At 25.9% G+C, this 13,006-nt stretch overlaps 4 protein-coding genes and 1 long non-coding RNA gene across 8 annotated transcripts in view; 3 read left to right on the top strand and 2 right to left on the bottom strand.

The window, feature by feature from the left end:
- LOC141524764 (opioid-binding protein/cell adhesion molecule) overlaps nucleotides 1–970 on the top strand; it is a 49,346-nt gene extending 48,376 nt beyond the window's left edge. Inside the window, exon 8 of the mRNA XM_074238825.1 lies at nucleotides 42–970. The gene's annotated coding sequence lies outside the window, so the exon portion shown is untranslated. The remainder of the gene's footprint in view (nucleotides 1–41) is intronic.
- Nucleotides 971–1,807: 837 nt separating this feature from the next.
- On the bottom strand, nucleotides 1,808–4,645 carry LOC141525003 (endoplasmic reticulum-Golgi intermediate compartment protein 2). The gene is made up of 5 exons (XM_074239242.1): nucleotides 4,518–4,645; nucleotides 4,051–4,232; nucleotides 3,481–3,853; nucleotides 3,118–3,368; nucleotides 1,808–2,721 (listed from the first exon to the last, which is right to left on the bottom strand). Exons 2-5 carry the CDS (start codon nucleotides 4,154–4,156, stop codon nucleotides 2,270–2,272), a joined length of 1,182 nt encoding a protein of 393 aa, XP_074095343.1. The 5' UTR covers nucleotides 4,157–4,232; nucleotides 4,518–4,645; the 3' UTR covers nucleotides 1,808–2,269.
- Nucleotides 4,646–4,719: 74 nt separating this feature from the next.
- LOC141525004 (adenosine 3'-phospho 5'-phosphosulfate transporter 2-like) lies at nucleotides 4,720–7,174 on the top strand. Of its 3 annotated transcripts, none has more exons than XM_074239245.1 (5): nucleotides 4,720–4,922; nucleotides 5,110–5,353; nucleotides 6,000–6,215; nucleotides 6,296–6,652; nucleotides 6,731–7,174. In XM_074239245.1, the coding sequence occupies exons 2-5, from the start codon at nucleotides 5,198–5,200 to the stop codon at nucleotides 7,073–7,075; spliced, it is 1,074 nt and encodes a 357-aa protein (XP_074095346.1). In that variant the 5' UTR covers nucleotides 4,720–4,922; nucleotides 5,110–5,197; the 3' UTR covers nucleotides 7,076–7,174. The 3 variants fall into 3 exon arrangements, with proteins under 3 accessions (XP_074095346.1, XP_074095344.1, XP_074095345.1); XM_074239243.1 differs by having other exon boundaries at nucleotides 4,720–4,934; XM_074239244.1 differs by having other exon boundaries at nucleotides 4,720–5,029.
- Nucleotides 7,175–7,198: 24 nt separating this feature from the next.
- Nucleotides 7,199–12,230, bottom strand: LOC141525005 (putative RNA-binding protein Alsin2). Of its 2 annotated transcripts, XM_074239246.1 has the most exons (5): nucleotides 12,025–12,230; nucleotides 11,394–11,488; nucleotides 9,354–9,452; nucleotides 8,631–9,280; nucleotides 7,199–8,199 (listed from the first exon to the last, which is right to left on the bottom strand). In XM_074239246.1, exons 1-5 carry the CDS (start codon nucleotides 12,083–12,085, stop codon nucleotides 8,121–8,123), a joined length of 984 nt encoding a protein of 327 aa, XP_074095347.1. In that variant the 5' UTR covers nucleotides 12,086–12,230; the 3' UTR covers nucleotides 7,199–8,120. The 2 variants fall into 2 exon arrangements, with proteins under 2 accessions (XP_074095347.1, XP_074095348.1); XM_074239247.1 differs by lacking the exons at nucleotides 11,394–11,488; nucleotides 12,025–12,230 and adding an exon at nucleotides 9,841–10,110.
- On the top strand, nucleotides 12,181–12,634 carry LOC141525006 (uncharacterized). The gene is made up of 2 exons (XR_012478782.1): nucleotides 12,181–12,281; nucleotides 12,358–12,634. It is a non-coding gene; the product is annotated as an uncharacterized LOC141525006 (long non-coding RNA).
- Nucleotides 12,635–13,006: the final 372 nt, after the last annotated feature.

The raw sequence follows: 13,006 nt of genomic DNA, 5'->3' as shown, positions 1-13,006 counted from the left end.
GAATATAAGTACATATTTAAATATATATATTATTTGTGTAGATAATTCGCTGCAGCCAAAGCGTATACACACCAAGCAAACTTCATGGTGAATATAAGAACGAAAATTGCCTAGGGGAGTGCCACTAACAGCATTACTTACGTCGTTGACAGCCCATCGATATTAAAAATGAAAAGAAGGAGCCTTTATCATCATATATATAATAATAATAATAATAATAATAATAATAATAATAACGATAATAGTAAGAACAAGACAAAAAAAAAAAGTTTCTTTTTGAAAGAAACAAAAGAAAAAGAAAATGAAGAAATAAAACTTCCTTGCCTTTCACCTTTATCTTCCGTTATAATATGGAAGTGACGAAATCAGCGTGCCTCAATTTGCGACGATGACAATCAAGGTCGTTGCAAATACGATATATATCTATATATTCATTAAAATATCTTTATTGAAATGTACAAAACTATAGATTACTATTATTTCTTCAGTTAATTAATTAATTGAAGCTATTGATTTTATTATTTTTTACTATGGAATGTTGGCGATAGATAAGCTTCCAATAAATTTTTTATCGACGTGCCTTTTAAAGGTATAATTTATTAACTGATAAATACTATGCCGGAATTTTATTTGTAATCTAGGGTTTTATATTTCTATTTATTTTAAATATTTTTCTTTTTTTTTTTTTTATTATTATTATTGTACGTGTAAATTATTATTTTTTATGGCTTTTTTTTAAATTCAAAGATTAAATTTTTATTTGAATTTAAATATTTTAAATAAAAAATTTCATTGTAGTATTTTTAAATATTTAACGTGTAAAATCTCTATAAGGTCTCTCCTAGGCGTGCCATTATGTGTTAGAGAATATATAATTAAAGAAAGCATTTTTTTTTTTTTTTAATTCACGTAAGAATATTATTTTAAGAAGATATATATACTTTAAAATATATTTATATAAATACATATATATATATATATATATATATATATATATATATATATATATATATATATATATATATATATATATATATATATATATATATATATATATTATAAATATTACCTGTATAACATAGTATTCGTTGTACATGAGTAAGTCAAGAGATACATTATCATTATTATTATTATAATTTATTTTTGTATGCTTAAGAAAATCATGAAAAAAAAATGTTAATGTGAAATCAAATCGGTTTTACTAAAAAAAAAAAAAAAGTGCCATCATGCGGGTCATATTTTTTTTTATTGTTTTTTTAACCACCCGCACAAGCACTTTAATAAATGTCCAGCGGTTATAAATTGAAAATAATTGCTTCCAATATTTTGTATTACTTTTTTTTTATTAGATAAAAAATTTATCTTTAAAAAAAAAAACGCGATACAAAACAAATCAATTATTTTTTTTTTGTTACCATTTGTCCATAAAAAATATTTATAAAAATTTTATTGAGAAAAATTTTAAATCAACAGAAATTCTTAATTATGTCTATTAAATAGACAAATCCATTTTTATTAATTATAATTATTATTATTATAAAATCAATTGAAATAGCTTTCGCACCACTACCTAAGATCTGTAAAAATAAAATGTAAAATGAGTGTTTAAATGTCTCGTGTGTATGTGAATGTAATAAGTAATGATTAATTGTTTTTTTTTAATCAATTAATTATTGTAGTTATTACTAGAATGAAGTTTTAGAAGGCGTTGTACAGAATCGTTGTTTACGCAATTATTATAATCTAATTGGTAGATTAAAAAAATAAGACGGTGCAATTTTTTAAGTATATTTTGAAAAAAAAAAAATTTTTTTTTTAGACGCTAATTTATTTTGTACTTGTGTTTCAATAGTTTAATAATTAATTATCTAATTATTAATTCTAAATCCATAAAATATAAAATAAAATAAGCTCTGATTTTATATATTATTGCACCGTATCGTAATGTAGCTAATTAATTGTAAGCAGTTTGTTTTAAATATTTTAAATATTAATTAAAGTAAATTATAAGGTACTTATTACGTGTAAAAAATAAATAAAAATAAAATGCTTAAGTTTATTCATCTAGACTTTGAATGTAATTATAAATTTAATGCTTAAAACCATGTGCTGTCTTATTTTTTAACCAGACCTATATATGTACAGCTATCACTGTTGCCTTTAATTAAACGTATTAAATGTATAAAATAATTATAAAAATAATCAGTAACAGTAAAATAATAATTAATTAACACAATAAATACAGTTATTTGATTTTGTTTGAAAAAATTTATTGTGGGTTCAGAGTGACGTCGATAGTATCAGGCGTCGCGACATTTATTAAATTTAATGGAGTAATAGTCAATTTCTTATTTGTCATTGCTTTATCGTTAGAGGTTCTACGATCTTCTTCAACTTCTTTACGAAAGAATTTACACGACACAATATACCAACACGCTTGTATAGCACTATTAATTAAACCACTCGTAACATAAATTCCACCGACAGTTGCACATAGTTTAACTAAAAATTGTATCAATGAATCACGGTTCTGTGTTACTTTAACTCTAAGAGCACTTGTGTCGTATTTAAAAAATATTCCTGGCACCCCGTGCGATCCTTGGGCATGATTTATTGGTCTTGAATAATCTTTAACACTGTACTGATAAGTTTTTGTTGTCTTCATTAGTGTATAAATGTCTGTTGGCACAACTTCAATAAAGTATTGATACAGCATCATATCTGTTGAATAATTAAAAAAATCAATTATTGATAATAGATAATTAAAAATTGATAGATAATAATTAAAAATTTATTAGATTGGAAGTTACTCAATCTTTCATATTTAATATCCAGTTAATTTTTAATTTGACATGAATTATCATTAAATATTTAATAAGCAAAATTGTAATATTAATCTTAATTTTGTTTAAATATTTTATAAAAAAAATTTTTTTTTTTTTTTTATTATAATTTATCAGAAGAGAGCAAAATTTCAATTAGAAATTGGTGATTTTTTTTTAATATCAAAAATTAAATGACACTAATTAAAATAATCATAAATTATCATTATTATTATTATTTTTTTTAACATTTTAAAAATAATAATAAAAGTGTATAATTAGAAAAATATCTTACTGTCAGAAGCTATTTTCTCATCACCATCCAGCGGCTGAACAATTCCAGGACTTTCTTCGCCGAATGAAAATTTATTTATACGGTGAGTGAAATTGTAATCACGACTGGTCATAAATGCAAAAATATGTATATGACCCCGTGGAAGAGATAATGATTTCCCAGCAGTTATATGGAAATTACCGGCAACTTTATTTAGATTTATATTGCCGTAGAGTCGGCAAGCGTCTGGACGGTGATCTGGTATAACTGTTCTAAAATTAAAATAGGTAAATCGATGATTATAAAATTTTTATTTTTCATATTTCTTCTTTATGAAAAAAAATACAATTATCCTGACTGATAAAATATTTAATCAAAAAGTACCTTTTGGGCATTTCACCCATAAACGCAACTTGATTAGATCTCCAGAGTAATTCATGTATTGCATGATACTCTTCTCTCAGGTACGAATTCATATGTTTCAAGGCATCAAAATGGGACCTTTGATCCGGTGATAACTCCCACCAGGTTTCTTCTTCATTGAGCGGTTCAAATCCGAGTAAATTTTGATTCGTCGAATCTAATATATCCGCTCCAATTAAGCTGCAAGGCATCGCTACTGTCATGTCAATATTTATCTTCAGCTTATCGTCGACGTCTATGTCAGGTTCAAATTTAAAATGCAGCCGAGCGTTTAAGAAATAACGGGTCTCAGATATCACCAGCCAGCTTATTATAACAAAAGTTACAAATGAAACTGCAATTAAAAAATGAGGTTGAAGTTAACAGACACTTGACAATTTTTTTATTTTTCTTTAAAAATAAACTAGACATAAAAAATTATTTATAAAAATCTCATTTATAATTTTTCATATTAAAAAATACAATTAATTATCAATATATTGTTGATTTTGATTTTAATTTAACCATAAATTAGTAAATAAATAAACTTACAAGTTCCGCCTACAGCAGACTTATTTTTATAGGTGTCCGGTATTTTAGGAAAAGCATCCAGCTCTTTGACAGTTTTTAAATTGACATTTCTCCTTCGTAAAATCATTATTTATTTACAATACTAATTATCTTAAATAAATCACAGTAGGTAATTACACTGGTTAATTATGATCAATATTTTTCTGTGGATCAAATGAATTTGTTTCGTTATTTAGAACTAAAATTTTTAAATGACAATACTGAGGTTAGAAACTTAAAAAGATTTAATTGAAATACCACTTTTATAAATTTCTTTTTAAAAAATAAAAAAATTTCAAACAATAATTAATTTAAAAAATTATTTACAATATTTACACTTATAATAATTGTTAAACAATTTTTGACACGTAGGCGTTTTGTTTATTGCTATACTATATATCTTATAGAATATATAAGATCATAATACACACATTAATATATTTACATACTTATATATAACTCTTTATACCGGATATTTTAAATAAACATAGATAATTCACCAATTGAATAAATAATTGTATTTAAAATTAATCACTAGCGCTCTTTAAATTGTTTATTTACTTTTACTCCGGCCGCAGTTGTGTGATTAGTAAATTATTTGTCAGTTGACTTATTATTGTGATTAAAAAAAAAAAAAAAAAAAAAAAAAAAAAAAAAACCATTTGCTAATCAATTTACTCCTATTGTTAATCAGTGTAAAAAAATTATTTATTTACCACAAAATATTGTTTGAATGCATAATAAAAAAATAAACACAAACATATCCGGTAAATAACGGCGACATCTAGGTTATTGACGTAGAGAAACCACGTACTCCAGAATGATATCTTGATCTAGCAATAAATTATTTGACAGTAACTATTTAAGTAATTATTTATTTATTTAATTAATTAGATTTAGTGTTAAATTAAAAATAAGTTATGTTGATTGTTTATCAGTTTAATATATGGATATTAATTATGTAACAGACGATCAATATTATGACGAATTTGTACAGAACTATTTTGACGTGTAATTTAAACTATTTATTTTAAATTATAGGAATTTGCAACAAAAATGATCAGTATTGGTGACATGAACGGTTGAAGAGAAGAATCAAAAATTTAAGTTTTAGTAATTGATAATCAAAATGGGGATGGATTATAATAAATTGCATCCTGATGATGACAGAGAAGGTGCCGTAAAATTGCTTTGCTTTGACTTGACAAAGGCTAGTGAGAAAACAAGATTTGTATGGTGTTCAATAGGTGTCTTCTTTTTTTATATTATTTATGGATATCTTCAGGTAATAATAATCATTTTTAATCAAGATTAATTTATAACACTGAAGTTGACAGATATTAAAAATTTTTTTGAAATTTTATAGCAATTAAATTATTAAAAAGTTTCACATGTGAAAATTAATAAAAATTACAAGTTAAAATTTTTAGAAGCATTTTTTTATTGTAAATATTTTGTTAAAAAAATTTTTAAAATTGACCGCTAACTTTAGTATTATCAAAAAGAATTAGAAAAAAAAATTGACTGGTGGAAATTTTAAACAAATTTTTATTTGTTAAAACAAATTAAAAAATATTTGTGACTGCTAACTTCAATGTTATTTTTATTAAATAATTATAAAAATTTCAGTCATTCAGTTTATCTAACTAGGACAACAAAATGACAAAAAAAAAAAAAAAAAAACAGGATGATAAAATTTTTTTAGCAATAACTAACATTTTTAATGATACTGAAATTTTTTAGAATTAAAAAAAAATTTTATTCAAAAAATTCAATGTTTAGTAACTCTAAAAAATTATAAATGCAACTTTTTAAAAATAATTTTCTAGACCTATTTTATTTTTCAAGAAAAACCAAATAGTTGACAAATGTCCGCTATTTAAGTGTCATTATTTGTAGATCTAACTCTAAATATATATTTATTATTTCAGGAATTAATATTTAGTTTAGAAGGATTCCGGGAGTATGGCTGGTATTTGACATTAATACAATTCGCTTATTACACAGTATTTGGAATTTTAGAGTCTAAATTACGAGGAGTAACACGCCGGATTCCATTGTCAACTTACGTAATTCTAGCTTTTTTAACACTAGGTACAATGGGATTTTCAAATTCATCTCTTGGCTATTTAAACTATCCAACTCAAGTAAAAAAAAATTTTCCTAATATTTAAATAATTCAATAAATATTAAAATTAAATATTAATCTTGTTATTATTTACTCCAGGTCATATTCAAAAGCTGTAAATTAATTCCAGTGCTAATAGGAGGCATATTAATTCAAGAAAAAAAATACGGACTCTTAGATTTTGTAGCCGCTGGGTTTTTGTGTGCTGGTCTAGTATTATTTACTCTAGCAGACAGTATGATATCCCCGCGATTCAGTATTATCGGCGTGATGATGATAAGTTCAGCTCTTTTGTGCGATGCGATAATAGGAAACGTTCAAGAAAAAGCAATGCGACAATACAAAGCAACAAACACTGAAATTGTTCTCTATTCATACAGTATTGGGTTTTTATATTTATTTATAATATTATTTACAACTGGACAACTTACAAAAGGCGTTACATTTTGTGCCGATGTAATTATAATTTTTTTTTTTTTTTTTAATTTTAAATGAAAACTTTTAAAATCATGTGTGTTATATTTTTTTTTATAGTATCCAATTGAGACTTATGGGTACGCTTTTCTGTTCTCAATCTCCGGATATCTTGGTATCCAAATGGTCTTGACACTGGTCCAAACTAGCGGCGCATTCGTAGCAGCGACTGTTACAACTTGCCGTAAAGCAGTTACCATAACATTGAGCTTTATTTTCTTCTACAAACCATTTACAATGCAATATTTGTGGTCTGGTTTGTTAGTTTTACTGGGCATATATCTGAATATAAGGAGCAAACAACGCAGCGGCAATAAAGTATCACTAAAAATGATCTGGTCTTATATACAACATTGCTGGTCTAAGCACAATCAAATTCAACGACAATTAATGATGAACGTATGACAAGTGATTATTAATGATTAATAATTATGGCTAATAATATTTTATAAAATATTTATTTGATAAAAAATAATAAATAAATAAATATAAAACAAAATTTAACTAATTAATCTTCCAATAGTGGAATGCTTTTTATTTATTTTTTATTTTATTGGTAAAGATAATAAGGATTACATAGTAACAGACATATGTAGGATTAAAAACAATAATAATAATATCAATAATGAAAATAGTAATATAATAGAAATAATTTATAAAAAAAAAATTTAAAGAAACAAAAAAACCGTTTACGCAATAATTAAAATAAAATCTAGTTAAGAAACTACATTATTTACATGTAATGGATAAATCAACTGTGAGTTTATTATTACTCATTACTTTATCGGAATTTAAAATTATTTCTTAATTTTAAATTAATAAATCAATTTTTTTGTCTTTATTATTTTGTTTTTAAATCTTTTTTACAAATGTTAATTAGATAATAATTGATTATTCTTATTTTCTTAAATTTTATTTGCCTACGTACTCACGTAAATAGCCGCACAAGTCCGTGTTGTGTGTTTACTATATTCTTGAAAAATCCATATGAAACAATAACCGTACTGCATATTAATTTAATTTATTTTTTTTAAATACGAAAAATATATTTAAAAAAAAAAAAAATGACATCATCCAGGCACGTCTTAATTAACCTCGTACTATATTAAAGGTATTATTTATATTAATAGTAATTAATTTAACCGATAACCGATTGATTATTATTAAATATTAATTAAAAACTGAAATTACAATAATTAAAATTTTATACGCGTGAAATTACGTTTGTTGTCCTCATAATGGACAATCTTGAACATGCTGTGTATTTTAAAATTTATTATCCGAGGACCTATGACCAAGTTTTATACAAAAAGTTTAGTTTAATATAATCTGTACTACCAAGTTTTTATTCCAGTCGTGTCACTGTCGTGTGATGTCCTAGTAAAGTTTATTAGTATTATTATTATAATTAATAAAATATTAAATTACTCCGTTCAAGAAATACGCGGGTTTATCGTTTACGATCGTTGGATCCACTACGTCGTGAACGGGATCTACGACCCCGACTGTCGCTGCGGGATCGTCGAGACCTGAAATAAAAAAAAAATCGATGAGTTTAATTATATAAAATAATAGGCTGTAAAAAATTATTGGGGTGAAAATTTTCTTGCTATAAATTTTACAGTCCAGTATATTTATAAATAAATTTAAAATTACAAATTTTTATAAGACACTGAAGTTGGAAATTTTTTTAAAATTTTGCTTTATTAAATAATGACTTTTGTTAAATTGCACTCTCTTAAATGTGCTTATTCTCTTAATAATATAGATTAAAAAAATTCCACAAGTAAAAGTTGAAAAAAAAAATTAATAGTGGAAATTTTTTAAAGCAATTGCTTTGTAATAAAAATAAAAAATTGTCAGTTAACTTAAGTATCATAATTTTCACCGCAGTAATTTTTTACAGTAAAATTGTTAAAAAAATATATATATATATATATTTAAATAAATAAAAAATTACCTTTTACCACGGCTGCGACTTCGTGACCGCGAGCGTCTGCGATCACGGTCACGGCGATCACGATCGCGGTCACGATCACGTTCGCGATCCCGATATCCAAGTCCACCACGCCCACGATCGTTCCTCGAATCACGATGATCGCGATCACGATCATCGCGATGTCGGTCACGGTCCATCATCGACTCGCGTTTCTCTCTGCGTCTTTCCTCAACTGTTTTTTCAAGTTCCGCTAACTTTTCACGGATCTTGATGAATCCCAAATGAAGTTTACCACCAAAGTGGTCAGCAAGTCGTCGATCGTTGTCGTGTATCCCTAAGTAAGCGCTGCACACCTCGCAAACACGCAATTTTTGCTGCTGATAACTCGATGCCGGCATGCTATTTCTATACTCTTGTTCAGCTTCATTCTTACGCTTACGTAATTCATCAATCTCACCCATCAGCTTCATGGATTCCTCGACGAAGCCCTCTTCACCCAGCTGCTCAGCTTTCGCCAATTTTTTACCGATTTCTTCGGCCAATACATGAACGCTGTTGGCTTTCGCGGCAACTTCGGCGCTCAACTCTTCTTGAGTTTCAGCAAGACGTTGTTTAGCTTGCTCGGTTCGACGGTCACAATCAGCAATAAAATTTTGCAGATGTTCCATTGCCTAAAAAAAATTATTCAATAAATTTATATTAATATAATTAAAAAAAAAAAAAAATTTTTTTTTAAATACTTACATCAATATCATAAAAGTGGTCTTTCTTTTTCTGCGCAGCCTCATAGTCAGCTCGCAGGGCTAAGTCGTGAATCTGGGGGCATTCTCCCAGGTCCATGCGCTGCGATTGACAAAGCATTAAGACATTAGCTAATTTTTAAAATCAACTCAACAATCTAATTTATTAATAAACAATTTTCAAGCCCTTTCTTTTATTATTATTCATTCTCTGTTTTTAAAAATTTCATTCTAAAAAAAATTTTTTTTATCACCCGCTAGACTTTTTTTTTTTTTTTTTTTTTTTTAATTTTATACTCACACTCACACGTTTACTCGAAGTCATCATTCATTCACGCACTCGCCCAAATGAAAAAAATTGGCTTGGCGTATTTATATTTTTTTTTTCTTCAACCAATAAATGATTCCGCGACAAATATTAATTATATCTATACATAATATGAAAGGTAGAGAATATAATATTGAATATTCTAGTAGTGGTTTAAACTTACAGAGTGGCAACACCTCTCCTGACGCGCAAATGCGATGATAACGATGCTACAATCAGCACATACACCTTAATGTTCATGTTATAACTTAATAACATTTTTATTTATTATTTTTCTTAATAATCATTGATGATATACGAAGGTATGTCCATTAATTTCGTTTGTTATATAAATATTTATATGAAATCGTTTATATGTAAATACGTACATGAAGTTGATGAATTACTCTTAAACTTGCGATTCTCCTATCTCTCATTTCCTTGTTATGTCATTGATCTAGAATATTTCTCTAATTTGTTCTTATTAACATTTCCCATACAAATAAATATTGTAATTCAATAACCATGTCTTCTCTTTAAATATAAACTCTGAATAATCCCAATCAATCAATAGATCAATTAATTATTCTCACGGTTTGTCATGCATCCATGGTATATTTATTTACTTTTTAAAATAATAAAACTCATTAATTATTTTTCAAAGTTTTTAGATCAAATTACTTACAGAGTAATCAGCAAGTGTTGATGTGCTTCTGAATTCTTCCAATAATTAAATATTATTATTTAATCAATAATACTCACGGAGTAATTATTGTCGGCGACTTTTTAGATTTTATTCAATTTTATTTATTCATTTATTTATTATTATTTTTTAGAAAGCGACATACTGTTTAATAATTTACTTTCATTATTATTATTATTATTATTATTATTATTATTATTATTATTATTATTATTATTATTATTATTATCATTATTATTATTTAATATTTCGCAAGAATCAATACAATTGTTTGACGCTACTTACCATAGCGTTAGCATTAATCTAGCGTTGATTTCTAGACTTAATAGAAGAGAATTGAGGGGGGCCGTGTATCTGCCTCCCAACATCCTTAATTATAATTATTATTATTTTAATTATCACTAATATCTACTATAGATAATAATTGTGCAGAATATCACACAATGTAACGGTTATTAAATATAAGACAAATTAAAATGTTAATATTTACTTGATTTTTTTTTTTTTTTTAATTTTAAATTTTGTTTTTTTAATACGTACGTCGTTAACTTTAGCCTTTTGAATTTGAGTACTTACATTAACGCGCGTGCAAGTGTTCGAGCAAGTACAACAACATACGACCGGACATTATTTTCTCAATGACTCTGTACAATGGTTCTGATTGGAATGGTTTTTCCAGACACTCTGGAAATAAGAACTGCACCGGGATACCATAATTAGTTGTCGCTGTTATTTTTAAATTATAAATTCATAATTATTATTTTTTTTTTTTTTTAAATCCGTTTATCAGTTCAATTTTAAAACACCCGGTAAGATTTATGCCCGCATTGTACAATCAAATTAATAGTATGACAATAAAACTCAAGATAAACTTGACAGGATTAATTATCGATATTATAATAATAATAATAATAGTAATAATAATGTACGTATACTATTTTATGTCAATTTAATAACCTTATTATCAATGGATACTTGGTAGGATTTATTAAATGTTAATTAATTGAAGAATTAATTTTATTTTTTATACTCACAGTGGATGATAGAATTTCATGAGGACAGCATGCCAGAAGAAAACTCTTGCAGACTTTTGGATCGGAGTATTTTACTTGAAATTTATTATTTTCACCTGTAAAAAAAAATTTTTAATAAATAAATAAATAATTACTATTGATACCAGAAATATCATTTCAAACAATTTTTTTTATGACAATAAATTTAGCAGATATTTAATCATTTTTTTTAACAAATAAATTATGGCAAAAAAAATTGACATTTAGAAATTTAAAAAAATTAAAAATCCAATTTTTTTAAAATAATTTTTTTGTTAAATAACATTTAAAAATTTTATAGTGGCTGCTAACTTTAATGTCATATTTTTTTTAACAATTAAATTGAATGACAAAGACAAAACAGAAAAAAATTTTCTAGATTAATAAAAAAAATAATTTCAAGAAATTATCACAAATCTGTTATTTATTAGTTTGAACAATATTTTAAGACTTGAGTCAAAAATAAAATAATGTGAACAACAAAATAAATTTTGTTAAAATAGGCCAAGACGCCACGTTAAATGTATAACAACCCTGTGTACAATCAATGCAATGTAACGTAAATACATGTTTAGTATATATTTAGTAGCAATAATAATAAAATGTACGTTACCATTACGTCCTGTACCCATCAATTGGTCGAGCATAGCTCGCATCTGGTCGTGGGCCGTCATTTCATCGAATCCTTGTGGACTCCAACAACAATAATCGAATAAACGTATCAAGAATTTAATTTATCTGGACAAATGTTTGATCGTTACTTCCTGATCAATCGTCCACGTACTCGTACTCACTCGTACTTGTGCTAATATACAACAAACCGACCATGGGACAAGCACTCAATTTTAAGATAGGACGGAATTTCTTCAGGTAGCATGCAAAGTTAACTTTGCCAACTTAATTTTATAAAATTCAGAATTTCCGTAGTTTTTTCTTGTTATTATAGTAGAAATGTCAGCAGTGTTGAGGAAGTCCGGAGCGCTGCCTGTCGAGTAATGTGATTGGATGAAATTAAGGCGGTGAAATTTGAATGTGATCAAAAAAATAAAATATGATAAAAAAATTAATGATGTAAAGAATAAAATAATTCTTAAAAATTAGTTTGATTAAAAATAAATGTTTAGAAATATTTTTAGAATTTTATGTCAATGAAATTATTATGAAAAAAATTAAATAAAAAAACTCCACGTGAGAAAATTAAAAAAAATTGTACGTGGAAATTTTTAGAATTAAATTACAACATTTTATTGTAATTAATTTATTAAAAAAATTTTTTTAATTAACAGCTGACGGCTAAATTCAGTATTATAAATTTTTAAATAATTGCTCCATGTATGCAATCAGAATCTGGGTAAAAGAAGTCTTTTCACTGTAGTGATGACAATTGACTAGATGTCTCTGTGAGTAAAATCTTCAAGCCACTGTGTCACATGTCATCTTTATGCAAATTATACATAAAATGAAAAAATAATTTCAATACCTGCTTCGTTTAATTTCTCCAATAAATAATTTTTTTTCTCACCAGGTGAACCAGAAAAACCAACTAATGCTTGAATTTTTTCCGTAAAATTTCAAAACTTTTTATTTCAAGGAAC

This window comes from Cotesia typhae, unplaced genomic scaffold (genome assembly GCF_013202065.1).
Source record: "Cotesia typhae breed Kobodo isofemale line unplaced genomic scaffold, CoteBio_Ctyphae contig_23, whole genome shotgun sequence".
Lineage (NCBI taxonomy): Eukaryota > Metazoa > Arthropoda > Insecta > Hymenoptera > Braconidae > Cotesia > Cotesia typhae.
Note: the sequence above shows the minus strand (reverse complement) of the source record. Positions and strands in the feature narration are given on the sequence as shown.